This window comes from Anomalospiza imberbis, chromosome Z (genome assembly GCF_031753505.1).
Source record: "Anomalospiza imberbis isolate Cuckoo-Finch-1a 21T00152 chromosome Z, ASM3175350v1, whole genome shotgun sequence".
NCBI classification, from domain to species: Eukaryota; Metazoa; Chordata; class Aves; order Passeriformes; family Viduidae; genus Anomalospiza; species Anomalospiza imberbis.
The window spans coordinates 49504082-49530565 of record NC_089721.1 but is presented as its reverse complement, the minus strand read 5'-3'; the positions used below and the strand labels follow the sequence as shown (position 1 = coordinate 49530565).

At 35.7% G+C, this 26484-nt stretch overlaps 1 protein-coding gene across 6 annotated transcripts in view; it reads right to left on the bottom strand.

Moving 5' to 3' along the window:
* DMXL1 (Dmx like 1) overlaps nt 1-26484 on the bottom strand; it is a 77900-nt gene that overhangs the window by 32977 nt on the left and 18439 nt on the right. For 4 of the 6 annotated variants that reach the window (XM_068175905.1, XM_068175906.1, XM_068175901.1 and 1 more), the window contains exons 6-23: nt 26221-26287; nt 23427-23602; nt 21837-22026; nt 20184-20352; nt 15692-15904; nt 14667-14920; nt 13892-14576; nt 13243-13364; nt 12610-12699; nt 12205-12307; nt 10354-10470; nt 8962-9186; nt 6600-8291; nt 5968-6078; nt 4473-4642; nt 3219-3316; nt 2384-2549; nt 1346-1598 (exon numbers count right to left, since the gene is read on the bottom strand). In XM_068175905.1, coding sequence (XP_068032006.1) covers nt 1346-1598; nt 2384-2549; nt 3219-3316; nt 4473-4642; nt 5968-6078; nt 6600-8291; nt 8962-9186; nt 10354-10470; nt 12205-12307; nt 12610-12699; nt 13243-13364; nt 13892-14576; nt 14667-14920; nt 15692-15904; nt 20184-20352; nt 21837-22026; nt 23427-23602; nt 26221-26287 — 4901 coding nt within the window. Of the gene's footprint in view, nt 1-1345; nt 1599-2383; nt 2550-3218; nt 3317-4472; nt 4643-5967; nt 6079-6599; nt 8292-8961; nt 9187-10353; nt 10471-12204; nt 12308-12609; nt 12700-13242; nt 13365-13891; nt 14577-14666; nt 14921-15691; nt 15905-19839; nt 19860-20183; nt 20353-21836; nt 22027-23426; nt 23603-26220; nt 26288-26484 lie in introns of those variants that run through there. The other 2 variants (XM_068175903.1, XM_068175904.1) reach the window with 2 other exon arrangements.

Here is a 26484-nt window from a genome sequence, read left to right as displayed (position 1 = left end):
ACCATTTATTTTCCTTGTAGTCAGGCCAGTTTTACTGAAATCAAACAAGGCCACTTTTCTGGTAATTTTAGATTTCTGCAGTCTCCATGTTCCATGTCTAAATGACAATAAGACAATATCTTCTTTTACTTAAAGTCTCATTTAAAAAACTGGAATAGTATTTTTTTTTGCCTACATCTCAAAAGAAATGCAACTTACAATAAAACTAGGAAATCTATAACATTTATACATAATGGTAAAAATATTACACACAAATAAATGAATTACACAGCAGTGCAACACCTACTCATTTCATTTTCATGTCCATAAGAAGAAAAACCCTGAAGAGCTATAAGAATCAGCACAGCATGATTCACAGTTTTCAAAGGTCTCAGGATAGCTGAAATAAACCCTTACTCTCTCCTCTATCAGAAGTTACAGCACAACTGGTGACAGTTAACAGAGAGAGAGAGCTACATGAAAACACACATTCTAGGTACGAAAATAAGTCAAGACTCCACAAACAAGCCATGAACTGATCACAGAAGAATTAGCAAAACTTTAAAATTATTTTACATAGAAAGATGGGATCAAGATAGCAACAACCAAACGCTATATTCCTCATTTGCTCAAAATCATCCTAAACATTTAACTTCTACTAAAATCAGTTTCACAAATTAGTTGCCCAGTTCTAAGTATTTGAGCCTTTATTTATCCCCTTCCAATATCTCTCAGTAGCCAGGGCTGAAACCAGATAACTGGCAAGGACTTGAAGCATTTAACTGCAATCAAAACACTACCTTTAGGAAATAATACAATTAATTCTTAGAAGGCCTATAAAGCCAGCGAGTGAACATAGAAATTAATTGCTCTAGGAGACTCACGTGCTGTTTCAGGCACCACATGGGCCTCCTTGTACCATTTTAAGTAACAAAATCTATCTGTTGGTAGTCTATTATTGTAGTCAGCTGTTACCAAGGGCTAAAAGCTACAAAACACCATGTCTGTAGTGGGCAATCAGAAATTTTGTCTTAGGCTGTGACGGAGTTGAATTAATTTAAGTTAATTTGTCTCCATCTTTAGACTGCTTCGTGAAAAACAGATGTATTAATGCAGGGTCATTTCATTGTCTTGATATTCACATGCCTAAAGGACAAAATATGCATGCTTGGGATACAGGGTAACAATAATACAGTCATCATGTTTGCTATTAAAGTCCACATACATTGCTACAGCAAGCAGTTTACTAACAATGGTGAGGAACTGTGTGGCAAGTGCTTTTGTTCAGATTACACTTTAAGAAACTGTGGCTTAAGTGAACAAATATTTTAAATCAACTCAACAGACCAAATACTTATAGTCTTACCTCCTTCATCTTTAACAGAATGTTTAATCAAAGTGTCAAGGGCCTTGCTATAATCTTCCAAAATCCAGTATGCCATACTTCGCAGGAAAGGGTCACAGTGTATGTTTCCCAAGTTCTCTTTTCCAGTAGACACACTTCCCAAAACTCTCTTCTGTAGTATAGATTTGTAAGTACTAGACACTTCAAACTCCGATTCATAGAGTCTTGATATTACAAGAGCCAACTGAATGTCATGCAGTTTTTCAAGGCACACCTAATTAAAAGTAAGTATATTCAAATGATCAAACTTTGTCATTTCTCCTCAGTTTAAAATAATTACTGGGCAGGAAGTGACATAAATTTGCTCAGATTAAAGTAAGTAGGTCTACCAAATCCATAAAAAGTGAGCAGGAACTAAGAAGAACAGGTGTAGCTAAGTATCACGTGCAAGATTGGGTTTGCATTTCTTCAGTTTTAGTATGGCATGACAACAGATCTTTGAAATCAACCAGCTTCAATAGATCATTACCAATGTGCACATGCCACCTCTTACCTCTGGATTTTGGTTGTTTTAGCTACAAAGCTTTACAGAACAAATCCTTCATTGTCACAGAGATTAATTTCCTCACAATTTTGCAATTCAAACAGACCCAGGAAATAATTTGTGTTTGCTTTGTTTTTTGTAAAGGGATTCTAGGAGCTAATCCACATCTCTGCCAAAACACCACATCTGGAACTTCCTAATGAAAAACTATCCTATCTTCCTACAGGACTGGGTAGAAAATCTGAAAGGAAGCTAATTGTAGGTAGGCCCCTTAGTATTAGTGCAGAGAAATTACCCATGTCACTTTTCAGTATCAGTAAAATGACAGCTAAAAAGGAATCAGAATGTAAAGATGAAGGTTTTGTATTTGTCATTCATTTGGGGTGGGAAAGAAGAGCAAAAAATTGAAAGCATAAGAAGCTTCAGGGGCCATACTAATGCAAAACACAAACTGCATTAGTATATTTGTACATTTGGGACAATGCAACAGTCTTAAACATTAAGCATTTTATTACCTCCACTGCATCTTTTAAGTGTCCTGCCAACAAGAAAAATGCTGCAGAATGCTCAAATCGCTGTTTGCCAAGCAAAGAAAAAGCATTCTTTAAGGCTGCTTTACGCCATCTGTCCTCAGTAAAGTTGTTTCCAAAAAACTGTGTCATTTTAGTATCTTTTTGGGACCTGCATATCAAACATAATTGATAAAAACATTTTACTTTTTATTACTTGTACTATGGTTCTTAATTTCTGCAGATGTCAGTATAATTTTACACAGATCTTCACATTAGGAAATGCAGAGTCACCACACTGGGAGCTGAGAAGGCTACTTCCTCAAAAATAGCAGAAACTTCAATAAATACAAAACCTAATGGTATTTTCAATAAACCTGATACAGAAAATCTTTTTTCTTAATGTGAGCTCTTAAGTGACAATTAAAATTAGTTTTCAGAAGGTTTGCAACACTGAATGCTGTATTATGAAACATCAGTTAGGAAGATGTAAGTCAGTCCCCTGATCTGAAGGTAAAATTTTTAACAACACTTATGTATAAGATAGGTATGACATTTCACACACTACACTGCTAGTCCTCAGAAGTAAATCAGAATTAAACAGTAACTGAAATTACAGGAAATATACGACTAAAACTTGCAGCACCTACCTTCAGAAACAGCAACTAAATTCCTTCAGTTTAGGGTTAGAAACTACTCATTCAATATAATGACTAGTTTAGATATCAAACCTCAGCTTTCAATGGCAGTATTTGTGCTCTCTTTGGATTACCATCACATTCAACTTTTTCTCCCAAAATTATACCAGACAGTGTGAAATTCCATGTAAGAGCCTGAATACCTGTATAATCCCCAGATAACAGCTTTCTTCTTCATTGCAAGGTAAAAAATGGCAGCATCAAGTGGATCGTTGTTTCTCTGGAAAGCTGCTTTAGCCACCTGAGAAGACAGTTCAAAAACAAAAAAACAACCACAATTTAAATTAATCTTTAATGAGATCGTTGTTGCTTCTGGCATCTCATACCCCATAGTGCTCTGAAATTCTCTTTAATACAGGATCCCTCCTGTCATTATGAGTCTGATATAAGAACATGTGAAGATACAACAACCCATTTGATATCACTTAGTCCATTCTCTTCCAGTTCTAGAAGCTTATTTGCAGACTAAATGGGAATCCATATATCTGGAAGTAATTTCTAAAATTATAGGAAAATTAATTTACTAGTTACTCTGTTAATCAAAGGACAGATGGAGTCTTGAAAAACAGGCTGGGGCCAGTGATTGCTTTTGGAAGGTGGAAAGGAAAAAGGGTAAGTGGCAGCAAGAATAGTTCAAGTCCCACGTAAAATAATCTAAACTCAGGCCGAGAATACCTGGAATTTTTTTAGTACAAGGCAGTTAAGTTTCATAAAGTGATAATTAATCACTGAAGATTTAAAAGTAAGAGTAGAGACATGCATTTTATCACTTTGTGCTTTGTAGTCAAAGTATCTTGTGCATGTCATTTTCTAGCTCAACACACTTGGCTTTTCCAAGAGCTTAAAACAAGTGATAATGAAGTTTGGCTTATTGTCACATTGTGATGATTAAAATATAATGTAAAAAACCCAGCAAAACCCTCAAACAAACAAAAAAGCCACCAAGCCAAAACAAAACTATAGAATGTTTGTTTTATCATGTAAAATAATCAATTTGCAAGACAGATGTACATATAATATCTAACCTGCTCCCACATCTGATAGGTTTCTAAGAACCTTTTCCCACAACTTCAATTCTCAATTTTGCTATAAAAAATAACTATATCCTCCATCTGTATCTTGAGCATCCACAATAAGCACTGTACAATATTACCTTTAAGATGGAGTATCTAAGAGCAGAAAATGTACTCCACACTGGAATTTGAAGTACTGAAAAAAATTACTTAAATACAGAATTTCATATTCTTACAGAAAAGTATAGATACAAAAAAATACAGCATAAAACACAGAAAAATTTCATTATCTGAAAACTTAAAACTACATAAATAGAAGATAAACACTGGAGAACAGCTGTTTGGAAAGATTTTGTTGGGTTTTTTTAAGAATGCTGTGTTTACCTTTTCTATGCATTTCCGCAGGCTGTGGATGTTTCGGACCCACCATCCTACACCCATAGCTCTGAGCTCGGACCATGTTGGATCTCCCTTCTGCACTGCAGGAAGCATACTCAGGAGCTCTTCCTCTGCTACAGAATGGAATGCCCAGGCAAAATGACTAGTAGATAAGCCTATACAATGACCATTAAAAAAAAAAAAAAAAAAAAGAAAATTCAGAAGATACTCATTAATAAAGTAGTCCAGAATCTGAAGACAAAGGAATGGGAAAGGGAGAAGGGAAAAAGGTTGAACTGCTTGGTTTTGATTTTTAAGTGCATTGCTGATGAGGCAACAGAAATCTAAGAGTATTTGTTAGGACTGCAAATCAAATACTACAGAAAAATCATATAACTGGAAGCAATTTTTCATCTGCAAATTCCTTAGGAAAGTTTGTGAAGAACAGAGTTTCTCTATGAAGCTCAAACATATGGACAGTAAGTGGCACTAAGATTAGCCATGATACAAAGTGCAGTGTACTGATTAAATTTTTCAAAATTTTGAAATACATGTTCACTATTTTGATTTGGATTAGAAAATGCACAAGTTTTGGGTAATCAGAGCAAAAACACCTCTGGGGACAGAGATACAAAAGAAAACTTGAAATAAAAAAATCTCACAAGGAAGGAAGCAATTACTAAGGAACAACATAGCTGGCTAGGGTTCATTGCAACTCTGGCGAAGGCCAGATGCTTCTTTGTAGAAAGGCACTTCCGCATGTGCCCCAGAGGCACTTCCCACTCTCACCAATATCTGAGCTCACCAGAAGCAGAAGTATCTCAACTAAAATTACTCCATCAGAAAATTAACTCTGCAACCCTCTGCTGCGGCAGTTCTGGCAAATTCCAACCTCTGATTCAGCTGAGGGGTGATAAGCATGAGATTGAAAATGCTATTGCAACTGTCATGATGGCTAAAGGAGTAATCACAGCCAGTCCTTTAGATCTGATTATGACTAATCAAATCCATCTCGTTCTGTCATCTGCAATATCAGGATGGAACTAGTTACATTATACAAAAAAACTCCTTATATGAAATAGTTGATTGTATAATTACAGTAAGTATATAGAAATATATAAAGTCTGAGTAGTAATTTTTTTTCCAAATACGTACCAAACCCCTACATAAATAGGTATGGTTGTTTACTACATTATTCCTGCAGAAAGTTATTGGAACAACATGGTAGTAGAATTTAATTTGGGGAATTTGGGGTATTTGATTTGGGGAAATAGAAACACGCCCCTACCAACTAAAAACTTGGTAGAAAAAAATCAGTTCTGAGACCTTTACCAAAACAAGACATTTTCTGCTCTAGCATACATTCATATTGGATAATATTTTCTTGAAAAACCCCAATAAATTAAGTTAGTGGTTCTGCAGAGGCACATCAACAGCACACCAGTCATAGTTGCAACTACATCACTAAAACTCAACTTGTCTAAGAAAACACATCAGTTACCTTGGTGAAGCAGCTGGGCTCGATGCACAGGAGGAAGTGCAGTTGTCAGAAAGGTGTGACGCCGTACAGCCAATAAAAATTTTAAACCACACTCATCAAGAGTTTCTCCACCTGGAAATAAATATTTTTACACACATTTTACAGCAATTAATCCAAGTAAGTATTTGGGTCTTAATAGAATAAATATAATTTTGTGACTACTAATACTTTGAATTTGTAAACAATAGCTTAGTCCATAATTCTTCCCTTCAAGAAAAGGGAAAGAAGAAAATTTCAAATATAAAAACTGCTGAAGTTATTTGTTCTGTTTAATGCAAGAGACAGAAAAGGTGTTATATATTAAAAAACCAAATTATTTCTCTACACAGTACAACAAATATTTGTCATACCTATCTGTTCAAAAGTGAATTAAAAATAATTATAGTATGTGGACGGATGGGCTCGCAGTGGCATTACCAGGTGGCAAAAGAAAATTTTACTTCTATCAAAGCAATAGGTCTTGAAATAATTATACTATGAAATGAAGGCGCATCATCATCTTACAAGCCATAAAAATGTTCCACAATAGGAAAAAAATCCCTGGAAAGGCTGTGAAGCACAGTAGTACAATTAACTTGGAAGAGACAGCTTACCCTGACTTCTGTCTCTGCTTTCTCCGATGTCAGTACTGGTAGTAGCAATTGTATCTGCCAAGGCCATCAATGACATTTGCTCCATCCTAGTCAGACCTGGCAAGCTTGAATGAAGCAAGTGACGAGAAAGAACTTGAGCATGTTCTGGTCCAAAGTAAGTTGGGCTGTATTGAGAAAGATCAATGACTTTTGAACTCTCGTCATCTGCCTCAAATGTGACAAGGTCATCTGTACTTATAACAGTATTTTGGAAGAGATTTTCATAACTGTCATTGGGCATATCCTTTTTATTTTGACTATTCTGATTATTGGTCTTCTCAGAACAGGAATAAGATGAATCATCATCCGCAGCAAGAAGAGCATACAGAGGCAATGGTGGAACAGAGTCTATTTCGATATAGTCTGTAATCTCTGTTTTGCTGAACATTTTGGGATCTCTTGCAGTACTTCCACTAGCACTGATTGTCAGAGATCTGAGTCTCTTGTCATGATTAGGCTCAGACTCATTTATAGCAACAACTTCTCCAGCAATGCACTTCACCAAGTGGGACAGAATGGCTTTTGCTCTGCGTACTTTACCAAGATCCATGAGCTCCAACAGTTGATATGGATGGTACTGAGGTAAAGTTGGAGATAATGTATGAGCTGCTTCAAACAGACCAGAATCTTCCATTTCCACAGACAGATCAGAGTCAGACCTTTTCCCACTAAGTTTCTGCGCAAGACTGGTCATAGATCTGGTCAAAGTTCTCTTTGGTGGATGCAGACTTGAGGCAGCTGACTGACTTTGTTTCATTAAGCTAGTTAGGCATGGCATACTTCCACTGTAGGAATCCGTACTAACTAGCTCCTGCTTAGAAGGAGATTGCCACTGGGAATAAACATGCATTTCACAATCCATTCCAACTACCAGAATGCCATCACGCACCCAAGACAAGGATACGGGAAAAGGAGGTGACCCCTCCACGGATGAAACCAAGTCAACACAACGCAGCAAAACAAACCCAGAAAGGGTTGCAGCCTTAGGACTGCCATTGTGGGAGATTGCTACAATCTCATTACCATTTTGTTCTTGCCTGTTCCCAGACATTTGACCAAACATATAAAGTTTTGATCCAATTCCCACTGTCAGAATATGTGAACCATCTTCCCTAGACATCCAATCCAAGTGTACCAAGTGCTTAGTGTTGGGTATAATACTCCCACCATGAGACAGAGAGGTATCTTGTTGGTTATCTGCCACTAAATCGCTATCAACACTAACACCAGAGTCCAGCATGGTGCCTAGCTCATCTAAATTAAGCGTCTGTTCTAAAATCCAAGAAGAACCCCCTGTAGATTCACATTCAAAAATACTAACGTGCATCACAAAATCTTGAGAAAGATGGCTATTTCTAGATGCTGCCTGCTTGTATGCTACTGCTAATCTGTTTGTGTGTGCACAGCTGACATCAGCTGGCCTCCCTGGAACATTAATAGCACTACTACAAGGAAGACCATCCTCAATCAGTAATGGCCACTCTTCCCATACATATTTAACATCACCGTCAGTGCCATATTGTGGCATGGAAGAAGCTGATGATTCAGTGACAACCCTGCATCTCCAGAATCGAACTTTTCCATCAGAGCAGGAAGTAGCCAGCAGATAAGGTGCACGACAAACAGGATATATGGAAGAAGAACTGAGATGTCCTAGAATGAAAAAAACAAAACATTCTTACTGGAGGAAAGCAAAATGAGCAACATTCTTACTAAAAAGCAAAATGAGCAACATCTTTTTTTCAGCCATTATTCTATTATTCCAAATTAAAAAAAGTATTACTGCTTCCTCACAAAGAGGTCATTTACAGGGCCTCACAAAGAAGACAATATGTCAAAAATACCAGGAAACCATTTTACCCTTTGACTGCATTTTGTGCTCTAGAGAGGAGTCAAATAATATTATTTAAACATGAATACTAATAAATATTCTCTTCTGTCAAACAAGTATTTCTCCACTGAAAAATCTAAAACCGTATTTTAGAAAGACTACTGATAAAAACCTTAACATTTATGTACAGATCCTACAAAAAATGTCACGAATCACAAAATTTGTGCAAACAAAAATTTGTGTTTCAACTCTATTTTTTGCAAGTATGTGGAATACAGTAAATATTATACCTCAAGTAAGAGCTTTATTTTAGTGTTAGTTCCAGGATTGAGATATTAAGTTATGGGAAGTACATTTTAGCAAACCTTTTGAATTCACCTACACAGACTCTATTCCAACAACAAATCCAAAACTCACTTTGTTTCTATTTTAAGACCAAAGTCAGAAAGGCAGAGATTCCCTATTTTAGTGTTTTAAAAAAAGATGACAAACCTGCTGATGGTTTTACACTTATTATTTCTACTCCTTCTGGCATACTCAACTCTTGACTATACACCATTTTGGAAGACAGAGTAAGCCAGCTGGTGCTCTGAAGGTTTGCTCTACAGGTCCAATACTTCTGAGTGAATGATGATTGGATTTTCTCTGGATCAGGTGAAGAATATGATTCTTCTGTTTGCGTTGCTTCTTCAGATGGATTTGTACCTATTTTTTCATCTAAAAAAGGTATGCATTGTTAACTTTAAAAGATCAATGATTTCTTATAATGTAAGAAGTTATTTTATTCACTTTAATAGATCCAGAAGAACCCGACTTAAAATTTTACATTCATTTTAATGAAATGTATTCTCATATTCAGATTTAAAGATAAACACTCGGACATCTCACATTAAATACTTCAGAGATTAGAGAACTGCTGAGAGATTATGAAACAATTAAAGCATGACCAAAAAGACCAAAACTGCAAAGAAATATGTATGTGGCTATCCACTGAAAATAAGGTTTCAATAAGCACAGAGTACTTGTAGCTAGGGAAAATTAAATTAAGACCTTCATGTCTTAGCTTACAAATCGGTGAAAGTTATTTTTGAGAAAAGTTTCAATAACAGCTTTATTTTATTCTTTATAACATAGGCTCTCAGAGAATGTGATATGAATGCCTCCATTTTTAATAAAACTCAAGACCTGAAGTATAAAATTGCTGGAAATGGAACATGAAAATTTTCAACAGATTTGCTGAAGAACCTTCTCATTAATTTCTTCATCCCGTAAGTACATCCGAAAATTTACATCTTTATTATTCTCACTAACTTATAAATTAATTGCAATAACACTTTTTCTCTTGTTTGAAAGCAACAGTAAGAAATGCTAATTTAGTTTAAATGACAGAAACATGCATTATAAGAGATTCCTCTGGTAAGTGGTACCAGATTTATGTTTCTTAAAATGTTTAAATGTTAACAGAAAACTACAAAAGTGTATCTTACCTTTCTTTCAAACCTTAGAGTTTTAGAGGGAGTTTGGTAGTTTGAAAGAGAACCAGCAGATTTCAGAACACCAAAATTATTTAGAATTTTAATGGCATCACTGATGCTTAGGTGCTTCAGACTACGGTCCTATTTAAAATGTATGCATAAACTCAAAAATTGCAGAACTAAAACTTCCAAAAACAAAACAGCTTAACTGTTAGAGTGTATGAAAGCCAGTTAAGCATATCTGGCAATCAGAAGATTAGATAATAAAGAAAGAATAGTTGTGATAAAATCTTGTAATCAAATGCAGAATCTTTACAAAAAAATGAAACATTTTAGATTACACTGAACAGCAGATATTCACTAGACAGCAGCTATTTTTTAAAAGAAAACTACAAGAAAGAGGGCTTACCTATTGAGACAGGAATTGCCTTCAGATGTAAATGCCACATGTGTAGTAATGAATGGTTTTGTGTATACTCTATCACTATTAAGTAGAATTTTTCAGAGAATCCATTCTGCTGTTTTCCTGGTGAAATTGAGAATGGGAAGATCTTAGGGGTTATTCACCTGAAAGCAAAACTAAATTTTGCTGGCTAGCAAATATTCAGATTAAGCTAACATGAACTAATACTGAAATGCAATGGTCTGACTGCATCTAACTCTTACATTACCTTTGTGTGTTTTTTACCGCAACCAACAAACACTATAATTACATGTACACTCGTGTAAGAACTGCCAGTGTTTTCTTTCAGAGACGACCACACATTTGCCTTTGCTATGTTTAAAGTTAAATCCCAGACTGTATTATCAATACAGTATAGTCTAGAAGAGAGAAAGCGATACAATGTTTCTTCCTAAGAATTTACGTGCCCTAGTTATACACAAAAAGAAGATGTGAGCTGTACTACCAATAGGTGCCCATTTCTGGAAAGTTCACCCACGTATTCTCTTCCCTTCATATAAAAGTCAACCCATTAGGACCAAAAAGGAAGAGTTAATTTAGGGACTCTTTTTCCTCCATGATTCCTCTGACCCTTTAGGTGTGTGTATACATAAAACATTACCAAGAATAAGCTGTATTTGCCCTGTGCTTTTAATATTGCAGTAGTTATGGTACCATAGAAAAATATAAGTGAATTTGTTCTTTTTAAGAACAATATGAGGTAACTACCTTCATGCATTATTAAAGAGGAAAGAAGAAAGTGCTACAAAGCAATTTCAAATTAGAATGCATGCAAATAATACAGTTCTAATTTAACAGTTTTTCAAAGGGTCCATTTAGCCCAATTCCTTACATGGATGGCATGCAGCAATCTATTACAGACTTTCAGAACACACATGAATGTATACAGTTGTCTAAGATCAAATATTTCCCTATTTGTTCTAAAATTATTTCTATCATATTCAAGATGTAAACATACAATTATGCTGTAGAGTAACACTTCTTATGTCCTCTATTTTGTTTCTTATTTTCAGCATCTTAGTTGTGTTTTTTGAACTCCACTGAGGGCTGGGATTATCTCCACTACTCCAAATCTCTTTCTCAGGTAAAACCAGCCAGTTCCAAACCCAAATAATCACTATGTATATCCAATTTCCCTAAGTTCCTTTGACACTTTTCCACAACTCTGCCTCCTTTCATTCAGGACTCCTATCTGGTACTGCAGATGACCTGGTATCACAAACTTTACTCGACCTCTTTTTCCCCGCACATTATTTCATTGGAACAGAACAATGCAATGCCTACACAAATGAATAACTGAGGCACTCCACCAAGGAAAATGAGTAATTTCTTCCAGAGCAGTTCAGATCTGTCCAAGGACCTAGAAATCCACACACTACTCACAGTATTATAGTGAGGAGGAATTGTTTGGCTTGCCATTTGTTGTACCATGCAAGGCCTAAGGAGCAATATTTAGCTGATGTAAAAGAAGAGCATCCACCATGACAGGATACAGTACGTTTTGTCTGTTTTATACAGGCTTCATATTTAAAACCCTTTCCCCCTTCATGATAAGGGACTGCTTAACACAGGACACAATGGGTATCTTGTGATTTAAACTACTTGATCTAAAATTTGGTTGCACACAACTCAAAGGAAGTGAAACACCCATGAGTTTCATCAGTTTAATTCTTCTGAAGATCTCAAATTACGGTATTTGACATTGAAATTATAAAAGCCATTAAACAAGTTTTTTCTTCTGTGGAATGAAAAATAAAACACTGTCTTCAATGTTCTATGAAAAAAAAAATTCTTTACCAGAGTCTGATGAACTGTTCTTCTTTGAAGACACTTCCTTCTCCTGGTTATTTAAAATAAATTCTTCTTGAAAAACATGGAATAACTGTGTTTTTCGGCCATGCTAAGGAAGTAAAAATACACAAGTGAACATCATGGTGTATACTTTTCAAGACTGCTCTCTAACACAGAAGCTTTTAACTTGGTAAGTTAAGCATATCAACAGAAGACTCCTCATGAAAATGCATTTTCATTACTCACATTCCTTTCATTTACAGATGCTGCTGAAAACAAGTACAAGAATATGTCAAAAACAGTCTAAGTACCCCAAATTTACCTAATGGACAACTACAGGTATTGCCTTTATTATTAACACTTTTTAAAAAGCTAATTATGACATAAAATGAGTATAGCAGAAGATCTTACAAGCTCTGTGATGGCATCCAGTTCAATGATACATCCCGGGTGAGCTGTAGATTGCTGACTTATGATGTTAAAAACTTCACCAACGTATTTCTGTTTGAAGAGAATCAGAGGGGTGATCTTGTTAACTCCTATGCATTTCTGTGGCACAACCTGCTAGATAGGTGCAACATGACTATGAAAATGTTAACTAAAGCATAAAATACAGACTAGTTGTGATTGAGTAAGAACACAGGTAACACTCCCTGTTTTATGAAGAGCACATTTGGTTTTGATGGCTGAAAGGTGACAAGAGTATCTGGAAAGCCCCACGTACAGCAATTTATTGTCCTTTCCCCGAAAGCTGCATTGTTGTCTCAGCTTTTCCTCAGGATGGCAATGGATCCACACAGTTATTATTCCTTGGGGTGTGAGCATGTCACAGATATTTCTCAATCAAACCTTGGCCTGCCTCAATATGCAGAGTTCGAGATTAAATGAAATACAGTACAGCTAAAAAGCCTTTCCTAACCTGTTTTTACAAGCAGAATAATCTGTGAAATCCTCAGCAACCATCTTAGTCAGTCACCAAGTCTGAGCCTAGTGCAACTGAAAGAAGTCATGACATGCAAAAACTTGAGATGGCTTTTCACTTACAGAAATTTCTGGGTTGGAAAGCTCACAGAGAAGTTTCTTAGCATCTATTACAGCTTGATATAATCTTAAAAACTGTCCATCACTAGCCACAAAGCAGGCACTTGGAGAATTACAGTATGCACCTGAAAAGCAAGAAGAAACTGCTCAAATATTCAAACACCATATGGCTTCATTTTTTGTTTTTGAGCAACAAGCATTTCAAAGTTATGATGAAAAAACTATACAGCATAAAAGAAAGTCCTCTTAACTTCTATTCACAAGCAAGAATTATGAAGTTTAAAGCTGTGCTTAGCAACCAAATCAAAATACATGAAAGGAAACAAGAATTCCATTTGCAAATTAGAGCTAAATCTCCCTCAGCTTTTAAATCTTCAGCATGCTATGAAGTATGCACTAGTATCCAAGAACTTTACAGCATAAGCTCCTAAAATATCAAATACATAAAATTAAACAGTAGAACATGGAAAGTTTTTACACAGGAATAAAGAATTCCCAATTATCAGCAGCTTGAAAATTCATGAAATAAAGGACCCATGCTTAACATTTTTTCCAGTACATTCAAGTATCTCTGTATTAGCTATTAAAGTGTATTATTAGGTTATATTAATTTTATTCTCGAATACTTCACAAATCAGAAAATTAAACTCACCAAGGCAATAGCTGGGTATAAGTGTGGGCAGCCATGCAACATTAGAAAAAGCTGAAACATGAAGAGAATTGATCCGAGCAAGTTCAGAAACTCCGCCAGAAAAGGACAAAGGCCCAACAGGATCTACTCTCCATAGAATAAGTTCACTGTAAACAGCATTGGGATCCTGGGATGTCACATTTGCATTGCCTCTACTCTGAGGTCTTACTGGTGACTCCTGAGACTTAAAAGACTCATTTGCCTGTATTGCTTCCTCAGCATCTGGTGAAATTAGAGCATTGTGATGTGAGGTTGTAAGCAGCAGTGGTAACACTGAGTGGCAAGCCAAGTCGTTAAGATGAAAACGGTGACCACAATATCGGGATTTGTGTGAAATACTGAGTACAGTTGAAAAAGCAGATTCTTCAGCAAAACTTACGAGCCACTGATTCAGTGACCCATCTGCATGTTTGGAAATCATCATAACATTAGGTGTGAAGATACTTAGTTTTAAGCTGTTGGTTGATTTACTGTGTCCTGAAGAGATAAGCATAGATGAAGATCGTGTAAGGCCAGGAGGCTTTTGTTTGCCTTGTTGAATAGCTAAGTCAACATTTTTGGTACAAGCATACATCACTATACTTCTGCAAAGAGAGTTTGCATCACCCGTTGGAAATGCAACAGGAATTCTTGAGACAAATGACACCTGCAATTTTAAGAAAGAAAGACTAAGCATTAGAGTTCCCATCATACTTTTCACTGAACACCAATGTAAAATGCAGGAGGAATAAAGTACCTGCACCTGGCGAAACATGCCAGGCTGGTATTCATCTAGCCAGTCCACATGCCACACCAGCAGGGAGCCATCCATAGGATGTATACTGAAGAGCATGTCAGCATTTTTACTCCATTCAGAAAGCAGAACTTCAATTTCATGATCAAAAATAGCAGAGGATAAAGGAACAAGGCTTGAATATGGAGCAGCTTTCTCATCACCTAGTTCCTTCTTCTCTTGGTTTCCTTTTTGTTCATCTCCATTTTCATCAGCTTCTACAATACACACACATATATATATATGTGCACTGAAGCACCTAAGCATCATATATATAGATGTATATATAGATCTATATAGAGATACACATACTCAAAACCAGAAGTATAATAAGCAGCGTTATTCAAGCACTGGAACTAATTTCAGGCCTTTTATAAACTACCCATATGAGAACTAATTAAAAATGAAGAAGATTACAATCATAAATCCTCTAATGGAGCTCAGTGTCTAACAAACTAAAATAGTTTATGTTGCACCTTAATTTGAAATATTTTTCTTTTCCCCTATTTTATACAAATTTTTTGCATGCATAGACAGAACAAAGGACAATAACCTGCAGGATATATATATTCAAATTAATTGACTTGTACTATGTTATAGAATAAAGCTATTTAAATTAGCTGTACATTAATACCTAAATAAAAAAAGTTAATTCTAATGTTGCTCCTGCTTCCTTAATATTGAAGTAGCATTTTCATGGGAAGGCCTCCAAGTCAAGCCTAATTAAATAATACAGTTTTCAGCATAAATAACTCAAAATTGCTAGAATAACTATGAAAAGAGAAATCAGAATTTCCAGATACATTTTTTAAAGTCACTTAGATACTTTCAGTGTAAGGGAAGAAAATGCATTGAAATGCCACCGTAATCTGTCTGTACCCTTGCATGTCAAGTTGCCAATCTCTAACTTCCCCCCGAGGGAACATTACAAATTATTTTAAAAACTGTAAGCCATTTTTCTATATGACATATGTCTGTATGACTTTTACCTTCTTCTGATCTGCCATCCATTTGATTAGAATCCTCAGTATTAGTCTCAGGGGAATGATGTTCAAAACTCCTTTTAAGTTGTTGCAAAAACACTTCCATAGATAAGGTAAAATGAAGTTCTTTGTTGTTTAGCCAGTGCACAATAAAAGGTCCACTTTTTTCTTCATTTTCACCAAGACTTAGAGATGTGATAGAAGGCAGTAGAGGAATATCTACCAGAAAAAGATACTGATTGACGTTTTTGAGAACTAAGTAAGTTAGGTCAAAAAATAATTTTAGAGAAATGGTTTTTTAAGCAGAAATCCTACAATGAAAAAAATCCACGTATATTGCCACTTGTCATTCCCTGCACCAACACCATCTGCTTTGAGACTTGTTCCACACAGAGGTTCTCTGGTATGCTTACATTCGGATAACAGTAGGTCCTGCAATGTTGATGTAATACTGTGCATGCAAGTTAATTTACTTTTTTTTTTGCTACTACAGCTCAATATGAACAAAATAATTTAAGCATAACATTTAGTCCACAATGGATGCTGCAGTACATATACACTGTAACCAAAGACCACAGGGGTTTACACTAGCAAAAATTAGTACAGAGATAAGACAATGCCCTCTGCAACACCATCACAAAACTCCAGTTGTTCTAGTTCTGATACGTCCTGTTAATTCACATGTCTGTTTGATGGTATTTGGTGTCCCATGTTGCTGTGAAAAATAGAGCAGTAATCACAAAGTGTGGGACAGAAGCAAGGATCAGACTGCTGCAGAGTAACAATCTAAATGAATCAAAGCTAGAAAGCAGACAGGTGATTTACTGCAGTTTCCCCAAATGCGTGACACAGCAACATGTTAAAATCTCAAACTGCATATAATTCCCACCTAGAAGTCTCCATGTGTAGTCTCATTTCCTTCTGCTCCCTATTTATGCAGCATTACTTAAATTCCACATCCTGGGAGACAAAATACTTTTCACCCAAAATCTGTTGTTTTTATCAAAATCAGCAATAGGTTTGAATTACTAATCATCCGATCCAGCCAAAGAAAATTGTCATTGAGACCACACAGATAAAAGAAAGGAGCACCACGACAACTAGCAGTTTTGTTGTGGGTAGGGGATACAGCAGGGGAAGGGGGTAGAAGTAGCACAGGTCATATAAGAAATACAGTCTATCTTCCTACACAGGCCAATGCCAGTCTCAAAAGTATCATTATACATTTGGAAAGTAACAGAATCTGAAGGAAAAAATTCTGCTGACACCCTTTGAAAGATGAAGCTACAGTAAACGTGAATAGAGTGAACTAGAAAGATTACTTTTCAGATGAAATTATAAATCTATGTGCTTTTTTAAGTATTTATTGAAGTCACTAAAGAAATCACTTTTTTTCCTATTTCCATCTAAAACTACCAGCTTCTAAATGATGTTCAGATCTGGACATTATTCTTAGTGAATTTCTACTTGCTACATAAATCACAAGCTCTCTTCCCAGAAAATTTCTAAGTCTTTGAATTCAGTAACTTTTTCTGTAATTGCCTAGAGACAATTTTGTCCTAGCAACCACTGCTTATTCCTTTTATAGAATCCCACCCAGGCTGAACACCACAAAAAGTAAAATTATAGTATAAAAGCAGGTCTCAAGGATTTTTGTTGTATGTTGTATTTATTCTTATATATATTCTTATATATAAATATATATGAAAGCATTATTCTTCAAAATGCAATATGAATGAGAGATAAAGCTGTTTCGGCTTTAGTTTTTATCAGATACTTTAAAATGCTGTGTAAGAGACCACAAACCAATTTATTTTAAATCAAATGAAAGGAAATACAATTAGGTTTTTGGATTAAATTGAATTTCAAAAGGGCAAACAAAAAGGCCTACTTAAAGAATGTGGTTAGACTTGAGAGGTAGTTAAAAACTTGACTGTGAGGGAGAACACATAGTTCTTCAAATTAAGATTTAAAATGTGAAAGTTACTTCAGAGGTTCTACAATAAAGAACAAGCTGTTATCCTCCAATCAACTGAGTTAAAAGACCAAGCGATCCAAAAGACATTCAAAGAGATACTGATTAATATAGATAACACAAAAAGAATACGAGATTAGAAAAGCCAAAGACAAGTTTTAAGTATCTAATTTTTCTAATCTTTTTCAAAATTATATTTATCCTCATTCTGTGAGTTTGCTGCTTGGCATATTTATACTGCAAAGTTTATCAAAAGCAAAATTAAAGATTGCATAGTTGTGCTGGTTTTGGCTGGGGTAGAGTTAACTTTCTTCACAGTGTCTGGTAGTGGGCTGTGTTTTGTACTTGTGCCGAACACAGGGTTGATAATGCCGAGATGTTTCTGTTGTTGCTGGGCAGGGCTTACACTGAGCCAAGGCCTTTTCTGGTTTTTGTACTGCCGCACTGGCCAGGAACATGAGGTTGCATTGGACACTGGGAGAACACACAGCTAGGACAGGTGACTGAAACTGACCAAAGGGATACTCCAGACCATATGACATCATGGTCAGTGCTTGAAGTGGGAGGAGGAAGGAAGAAGGGGGAAAGTTTGAAGGGACGGTATTTGTTATCTCAAGTGGCCGTTAGGTGCGATAGGACCCTGCTCTCTTGGAGATGGCTGAAGATCTCCCTGCCCACAGGAAGCACTGAAGTCATTCCTTGTGTCTCTTTGGTCGTGTATGCAGCTTTTGTTTTCCCTATTAAGGAAAACAAGGTGGAGATAAAACCTATTAAATTGGTTTTACCTCAACCCAGAAGGTTTCTAGCTTTTACCCTTCTGATTCTCTCCCGAGTCCTGCAGGGAGTGAGCAAGCGACTGCCTGGGGCTTGGTTGATGGCTAACCATGGTTAACTATGACATTAGCTATTCTGTATAAAAATAAGAAATGCTTTAAAAATAAGTAAAAAAATATGGTCAAAGATTATGTGTTACCTACATGAAAAGATTAGCTAGCTCACTGGGCAATCTGAAGAAAAAATATAGAGGAGATACACAAATCTCCAAGAAGCCTTTAAGAAACTTTCCTGTGTGACATTGGGTAGTAACAAGCAATGACTGGAGGCTTTTCTTGTAGAAATATGATAGCACTGATGGTACAACACAAAACTGTAAGAAGTTTCCTTCTGGTAGGCTGGATGTGATTCTAGTCCTGTCTGTTAAAATATGAACCAATGAACTGCTACTTAAAATGCTGAAGAATAATCAAGGAGAAAGTGTATAGAGCTTTACTTAACACAGCAGTGTTAATGGAAATCACTTGTTCTTTCCAATCATACCAGACTGTATTCCTAGAAACATGAACTAATCATAAATGCCCTTAGCTGAAAATTGGCCTTTCAAACAAGGTTAAGTAGGAACAGAAAAACAATACTATAAAACAGAGCTTAATTAATTTAAGAAAAGAATTACACAGTATGTTTGTTCATTAAGTCTAGACGCAGAAAAACACATCAGAAACTTCATGAAATGCCATTCCATATTGCATTTCTAGTCAGCTCTTTAATGACCAGACACACGCATCATTTTCAGCATACGCAAAGATAGTAAAGAAAGAAGTATCAGCAGCTATAGGGGATTATCCTCAACCCCTATCAACATGTTGTTCCAGTGCAAGGCAGTATCAAAGTTTATGGAATACAGGGTGAAGTCATGTTTTGTTTAGTTCAGAGACAGAAGTACATGAATGTGTGGTTATTTCAGCAGTAAAGTGTCAGGTGCTCATTTTAAGAAGCTTAGAGATTTTTTGTTTTATCAGTGTGTTCCCAGTACCATACACAATTCACAGTAAATTTTATCTCCAGTTACAAATACTTAGCTTTCTCCATTTTAGACACTATCAATCTCACTTAAAAGATGACAACATAAAAGACAGGATTACTGCAATGGAAATTTATTCAAATAATTTCATTACTGTAGAAAGTTCTTTCATGCAAAAATGAAACCAACATACTAGCAATTTTACATGATAATATGAATACTGAACTATAGTAAAATGTGGCGAACACCGAATCAGGGAAGAAATGATGATGTATGGGCTCCAGATCAGAAGGCTGCAGGATAACTTTATTAAAACTCTATTACATTAATATACTATTTAAAGAGATACTATATCATTCTACATACTTACTTCTTACTTACCTATCTAACAAACTCGTGACTCTCTGCTGAGAGTCTGAGACACAGCTGGATCCGATTGGTCATTGAACCCAAACAACCTGTACCAGGATCCAATCAAGCAATCACTTCAGGTAAACAATCTCCATACCACATTCCACATGGGAAAAACAAAGGAGAAGAGATAAAAGATTGTTTTCTCTTCTTCTCTCTGTGTTTCCCCAAGAAATCCCAAGAGACAGAATTCTGTCTCTCTGTCCAGCGAATGTGAATGTCACACTGAACAAATACATCTGCTAAGTTTCCAGAGAGAACACATACCTAACAGCAACTAGAGTTCACTTCATAGCAAGGATTACATTTCTTACCTGTGGCTGGATTGATACTGGCAGCAATATGGTAGTGGCAAAGCGCATTTGCATGAGGAGGAATGCTCCTGTGAGCTTCATGAGGGTCTTGCTGATGCAGAGCATATCCAGTATGTGCTACAACAGCACCTGACCTCCTTCTTCCACGTCGGAAGTGCCTCAGGTTTAACTGCATGAAGAATAAGGCATCATTTAAAATCCTTTCAAAGAGATAAAGCAGATTTAATCTGTAAGTGGTTTTCTAGGCACTAATGAATAATATTTTTCAGCTTAAAAGCTAATTTAAAGAATCACTGGAGCTTCCTGCAAACTTCTGCTGAGTCTGCAGTAGAGAGAAACCAGAGCCTTTGGATTTATTTATGAAGGCCCATAAAATACCTTCATGTAGTAACTACTTCATACTTCAGTGTGCAGACAATGTTCATACACTTTTTAAACTTACACAGAAAATAGTCTTGTATTTCATAAACACACATCATGCTTATCCAAGATTCTGAACAAAGCAGCAATACTGAGTAGTCTCATTTCATGAAAAACTGGATCCATACTTTGGATCTAATCAGATCAGCACTTCAACACCCCACAAAAGGCCCCAATGAGTTCTAAGGTCTTCCTCTTTTATACAAATACTTGTTTCCAAGGGAAAGAATAATATTCCGTTTTTAAGACTGACTTACACAGTTCAAGCCTTTTGTGCTGTAGACATTTATGTAAGCACCCAAAGGTACACAATTTGTTTAAGAATGGTGTTACACTCTTGACATTGCTTTTCATTTGCTGAGCTTTCCATCTGTACACAGCATGCTCATGTCAAACGGTCTTCTCTCAATTATCACATAATTGCTGTTTCTGATTTCTAGTGTTGTCTCTCATTTTCCACAAGAACAGAGAAATTTCTCCAGCTTCCTTTTTCCTCCTCTCTTTGACTATTTCCTTTTCTCTGTTGTGCCTTTCAGCCTGTCATATTTTTCAGATATGCTGCACTATTTTTCAGGTATAGCATGGACTAGGAGCATGCTAAATACATCACTCCATTATGATAAAAGCACAATGCCCACATATACTCTACATACCTTAGAAGCAGACCATTAATGCTACACTTTCTTCCTGATTCACACTGATTAGAAAACACTACCTGGTAAGAATCACCTGCCTTAATGATTAAGAGAAGTCTGCTCTGAGGACTACAGCAGAAAGACTGTTTTTCTTCCCTCCATATTACTGCTTTTCCAGTTGTGGAAGTCAGAGAGCACATCCCACAACTTTAGAGGTAACTAGTGAGCCCCTACCATATGTCTTAAGGCAGCATCACCCCCGGCTTTCACATAACCTATATATAATGGGTGCTCCATACTGCTCCTAGCCCTTTGAACTAAATACTGCAAAGCATTCTTCTTCAGTCACCAGACAAAAATAGGCAGTTGTGACTTTGGAACACTGTGTCTTCAATGTGAGAAGCTCAGCAGAAGAGCTGTCAGCTTAGCCTGCCCAAGGAAGATTTCAAGGAAATTCACCATTTCATAACATTTTATGCACATCTCTGGTATAAAGGATTTCAGCTTGCGATACATGTCAGAGTTACAAATTACAAACTTGTCTAAAATCACAGGCTTTTACCTGTGTTTATTCTCACTGTTCAATTTCAATTCTTACCTCCAATGCACTCTGCACTTTTTCTTTACTTGAAATATTTCTCTTGAAGTTATTTGTGAAGTTTGCTGCTTCACTCCAATTGCTGTATCCTCCACCGTACAACAGACTGTCATTGGGTAACAAAGTCTCTGCCCAGAGACGACAAACATTATCCTTACAGCAAGTCAGGAGTACATTGCAGACAGCACCACTAATGAAAGAAAATTGAGGAGTGAAGAAGCTGCTAACTATTACACAGCATCAAAATAAACCAACGTTTCCAAACAGTTTTCCATTACCAGTCTTTGGAATTGTACCAACTTACAGATACCAGCGCAAGAAATACTCATCAATATATTTTCAGGAAAATAATTGATGTAGGAAAGGTCTTCCCCTCTGTTCAAGTATGTGACCATAAATCACCTCAAATGTCATCACAAAATAGTGCAACAGCAAATTGTGGATTTTAATTTAAAGAAAAATTCATACCTAGAATAGCAAAATGTAAATTTTTATCTTTTGAAGTCATTCACATAAAAAGCTAATAATATTCTGGATACCTGATTGTAATTCCAGATCTTACTGGTATCTACCACTTACGAAATAATATATATCCAAAAGAGAGAAATTCAGATAATCCCAGGAAAACAACAGAAAATTTAAATCTACAAGTTTTCCTTAGTTACTAGTTTTCCAAGTGTAACTTGTGTTAAATATATAGCCAAAAAATTCAATTACCCTAAATTAGATACCAGAAAACACTAGGCAACTTATCATGTTTCCAGGTCATGTCAGTTCACAATTTAACTCTACATAAGGCTCGAAAGCTATGACCAGACTGTCCAGCAGCAAATTCCCTTAGGAATCATGGAGCAGGTAGATTTTTGGAAGTGACCTACAGAGTAAGAACTATAGATTTATGAAGAGTCTTAAAGACTGATGTAACAAACAACATAAACTTGCTCAATACAAAGGTATGCAAATTTGTTCACTGTTTGGAATAACATGGCAAAAAGATGGCTGCAGGCCACAAAACTGCTAACACTATTTCAGTTTAAGATTGAAAGTACTGGTGAAAACTAGGGACAGGTCATTTTGGAATCATCTGAACACAACCCTAACACCTCAAAATAAAGGTACCAGTTCCAAATGATTACTTGAATTCAATTTCCAGATACTATTTCTGACAGAAGTCTAGCTTTGTACTAGGTAGAGAAACAAATAAAAAGATATGAAAATATCTGAATGTTTGTGAAAGAGGACTTCAAGTCACAGGATTTTTGCTCTGATTCCATCAGGGTATGTCAGGATTAAATGCATGAATGGTCACCTAGTGCAATCAAAAAAAATCTAAAGAGACATGGCTTTTCAAGAGCTGATTTTGTATTTAGTTCAATGCCTAAATCAGTCTCTGAGACTATCTTTTCAGCTCTTTCCCAGGTGAGAGGACACTTGCCATCCTCTCAAGAGCAGAAACAGTATAAAAGGTGTGCACACTCAATAAATGAAGTTAAACATAATTGTGTGACTATTGATTGTTAGAGAGAGGTAGACTGTACAGGTTGGGATTTTTCTGGGGCAATTTATGAACTAGTTATTAGAACTACTGACCGTGGCATGAATTTACTGGTCTTTCTCCATGAAAATGCATTTACTGATCGAGGATGAGCCAAATAAACAAATGAAAAATCAAGCTCTTTTTCTTGATTTTCTGGACTGGCATGAGGTGGTGATACGGCTGACCGCCAGCTCTCTGCATTGTACCATACTTTCACAAGACAGTCATCCTGTGGAAAGACAAAAAAGGACAGTAAATAAGATTACCTTGCGTAAGAATATGATGCACTCCGAGTACTTTTGGCTACATCTCTTGAGGTTTCATTTTTCTTTAAAGTAAAATGCTTTTCTGATCAGAGAGGAACAGTTCCATAAATGGAACTTCAAAATGTGATCTTAAAGAAAACACAGAAGCAGAGCTTCCACTTAACTTTTGCCATTACTAACTTGGATTTCATATAGGTCCTTCTGATTAGCTGCCAATTTTTAATCCTGAAAACACAACCTGCACTAACCTGAGATGGCATTCAAATGTTAATACAACTAATTCTACCTTGTCAGAAAACCACCCAAACCTCCTGCATAAATTTAACTGTTAGGAAAACAAACAAAGGTCATAGATGTTATCTCAAAAACCAAGCTCAGTAGTGCTGAGTCTGCTTTTTTCAGATATACACATATATTGATTATGCCTTCAAGGACTAGATAAATTAATCTGGACCCAGATTCATAAGTTGTTGATCAACTATTAAATGTGAATGGCACTAAAATATTGAAATAACCTGGTTATGCATAACATGACCCTACTGGGGGGAGGACAGCTTGGTGTTGCTGACCAGCATTGTCCCTCTCAAAAAGTTAAGTAAAGGTGTAAGACATAGAAACAAAGATGTGCTTTAAAGGTTCTCCAAGCAGGTAACTAACTTAAGCATTTATTAATTTTCCTACTTACAAATTTTCTTACTTATTCAGTAATTCGCTTTGAAGGAATTTATAATCAAAAATAACAGGACATAAGATACTGGAGTCAAAAACTCTGCAATAATATTAACCTTATATAAGCTATTTGCAGATTAATTCATTTTTCCACCATTACATCAAATTGTAACATTAGAAACTATTAAACCATTTACATTTAACTTTTAAAATTAAAATTAACTCCTATCCATCAAAAAAGGTGGAATACATATATATGTAGTCAACAATAACAAAAAACTTGGTTTTTACATAATACATATACTCAGAAAATTTTATTTATTTGAAAAATGGCTGGAATGGCTCTCCTTTCTATGATGGTTAAAGGCATCACAAAACATATAGCAAGAAATACAACATTCAAATAAGCACAAAAAGAATGGAGCATGAGAATTTATTGCTTTGTTTTTATATAGATAATAATCTATCATGAAGAAAGTCTAGTATTTCACTTTATATGATGGAAGCTCGTTAATTGGAGTATAGTTTCCCTGGAAAAGCAAATCTAGGCAATTTTACAGATTTGTTACACCTCTATCTTTTAAGATAGCAAATGTCTTAAAAGTTGTTCTTCCACTCAAGCATGATGACCTGAAATGGCAAGCTTTAAAGGAAAAAACATACACATACAACTTATAAAAATGTGCACTACTCATCTGTTCCTGATGCACATAACTGAATCACAAAACTATGCATGACAACTACCTCTCAAAAGCAAGATTTATTTGCAGACTGAATCACCTTCCACTGTTTGTCCTTCAAGCATGTATTAAGGGATACTATGACCCAAACAGCCAAGTTCTACATTATTACTAAATCAAACACTGCTCTAACCACTTATTATGTGTACACACTAGTTTTTCATTCATGCTCCCACAACAGAATAGGGTAAATTGCAAAACTGCCTTTTATTCTTCAGTCTGAAACATGTTCTGTCAGGTTACTTCTGCTCTGGATTCTGTGACACTTAAACCAGGTGTTCACTAATATCAGCAACTGATATTAATCTTACATACTAGCATGTTGTTTTGTATCTAGTAACTCTAGTAAGTCCTAGGTTCTTTAGTTGGTAGCAGAAATTTGATGCAGAAAATAACTACTTCTCCCATTCATATTCCTTAACAAGTAATATAAATTCTCATATGGGTTTGTCACATTTGTTCACTGGATCCTCTACATGATCTTGATTTTTTTTTTCTGCTTTGACTTTAAAGGACATTATTCTCTTATAAAACCTGAACAAGTTTTGGAGTATAAATAAAAGATTAGTTTGTTTCTGACATTTTGTTTTAATTTTTTTGCTAATTTTGCCAAGGGGTTCTGCTTTTGCTGACAAACTGCTCAATATTGAGCACATGGAACCAACCACTGGGATTGGCAACAAACACTGTCATGAATCATGTGCCAATACACCTATGGAGGAGAATGTGAACCTCTTCTATGGACACCAAACGGCATACAGATATATTTATACAAAAACATAGGAAAGAGCTATTTTTCATTTTTTTAATAGTCTTTAGTATTTTGATTATACTTCCTCACTAGAGTAGGATAGCTACTCTAGTACTCTAGTAGGATAGTGATTTCGTATACAGATTTCCCCCATTCCCCAAAACTCTTCTTTTTCTGATGTCTTATAATTTGGCATAAGTTAAAAATGAGTATTTTAGAATAGTAAGCAGTGAATATTTAATGTGTCACCTACCTGCCTCAAACTACCTTTCTACCAAATTAATGTTTACCAAAATGTAAAGACACACAGACTACACAATTTTTTTTTCATTAAGTAACCTTTCTTTTAAAATATGATTTTGTTGATTTGCTTTAATAGCTTATCTGAATTAGTACAAAGCCATAAGGAAAAAATGCTTACCTTTCCAGCAGTAGCAAAAAACTCTCCATCTGGTGAGAATTTCATTAAACAAACTTGAGAAGCAGTTCTACGGAATAAAGACATTTAAAAAGAGATAAACAACTTTAACCACTTTTATAGAATTCTAAACATTTTTTTCCTTGAATGTATAAAAATCTTTTAATTCTTAAATACAAGTGTGTATTGTGTTGTGTGAAATAGTTAAGTTTTAACAATGTACAAAAGACTAAGATATAAACTCATGTACAACAGAAGGCTGTCATG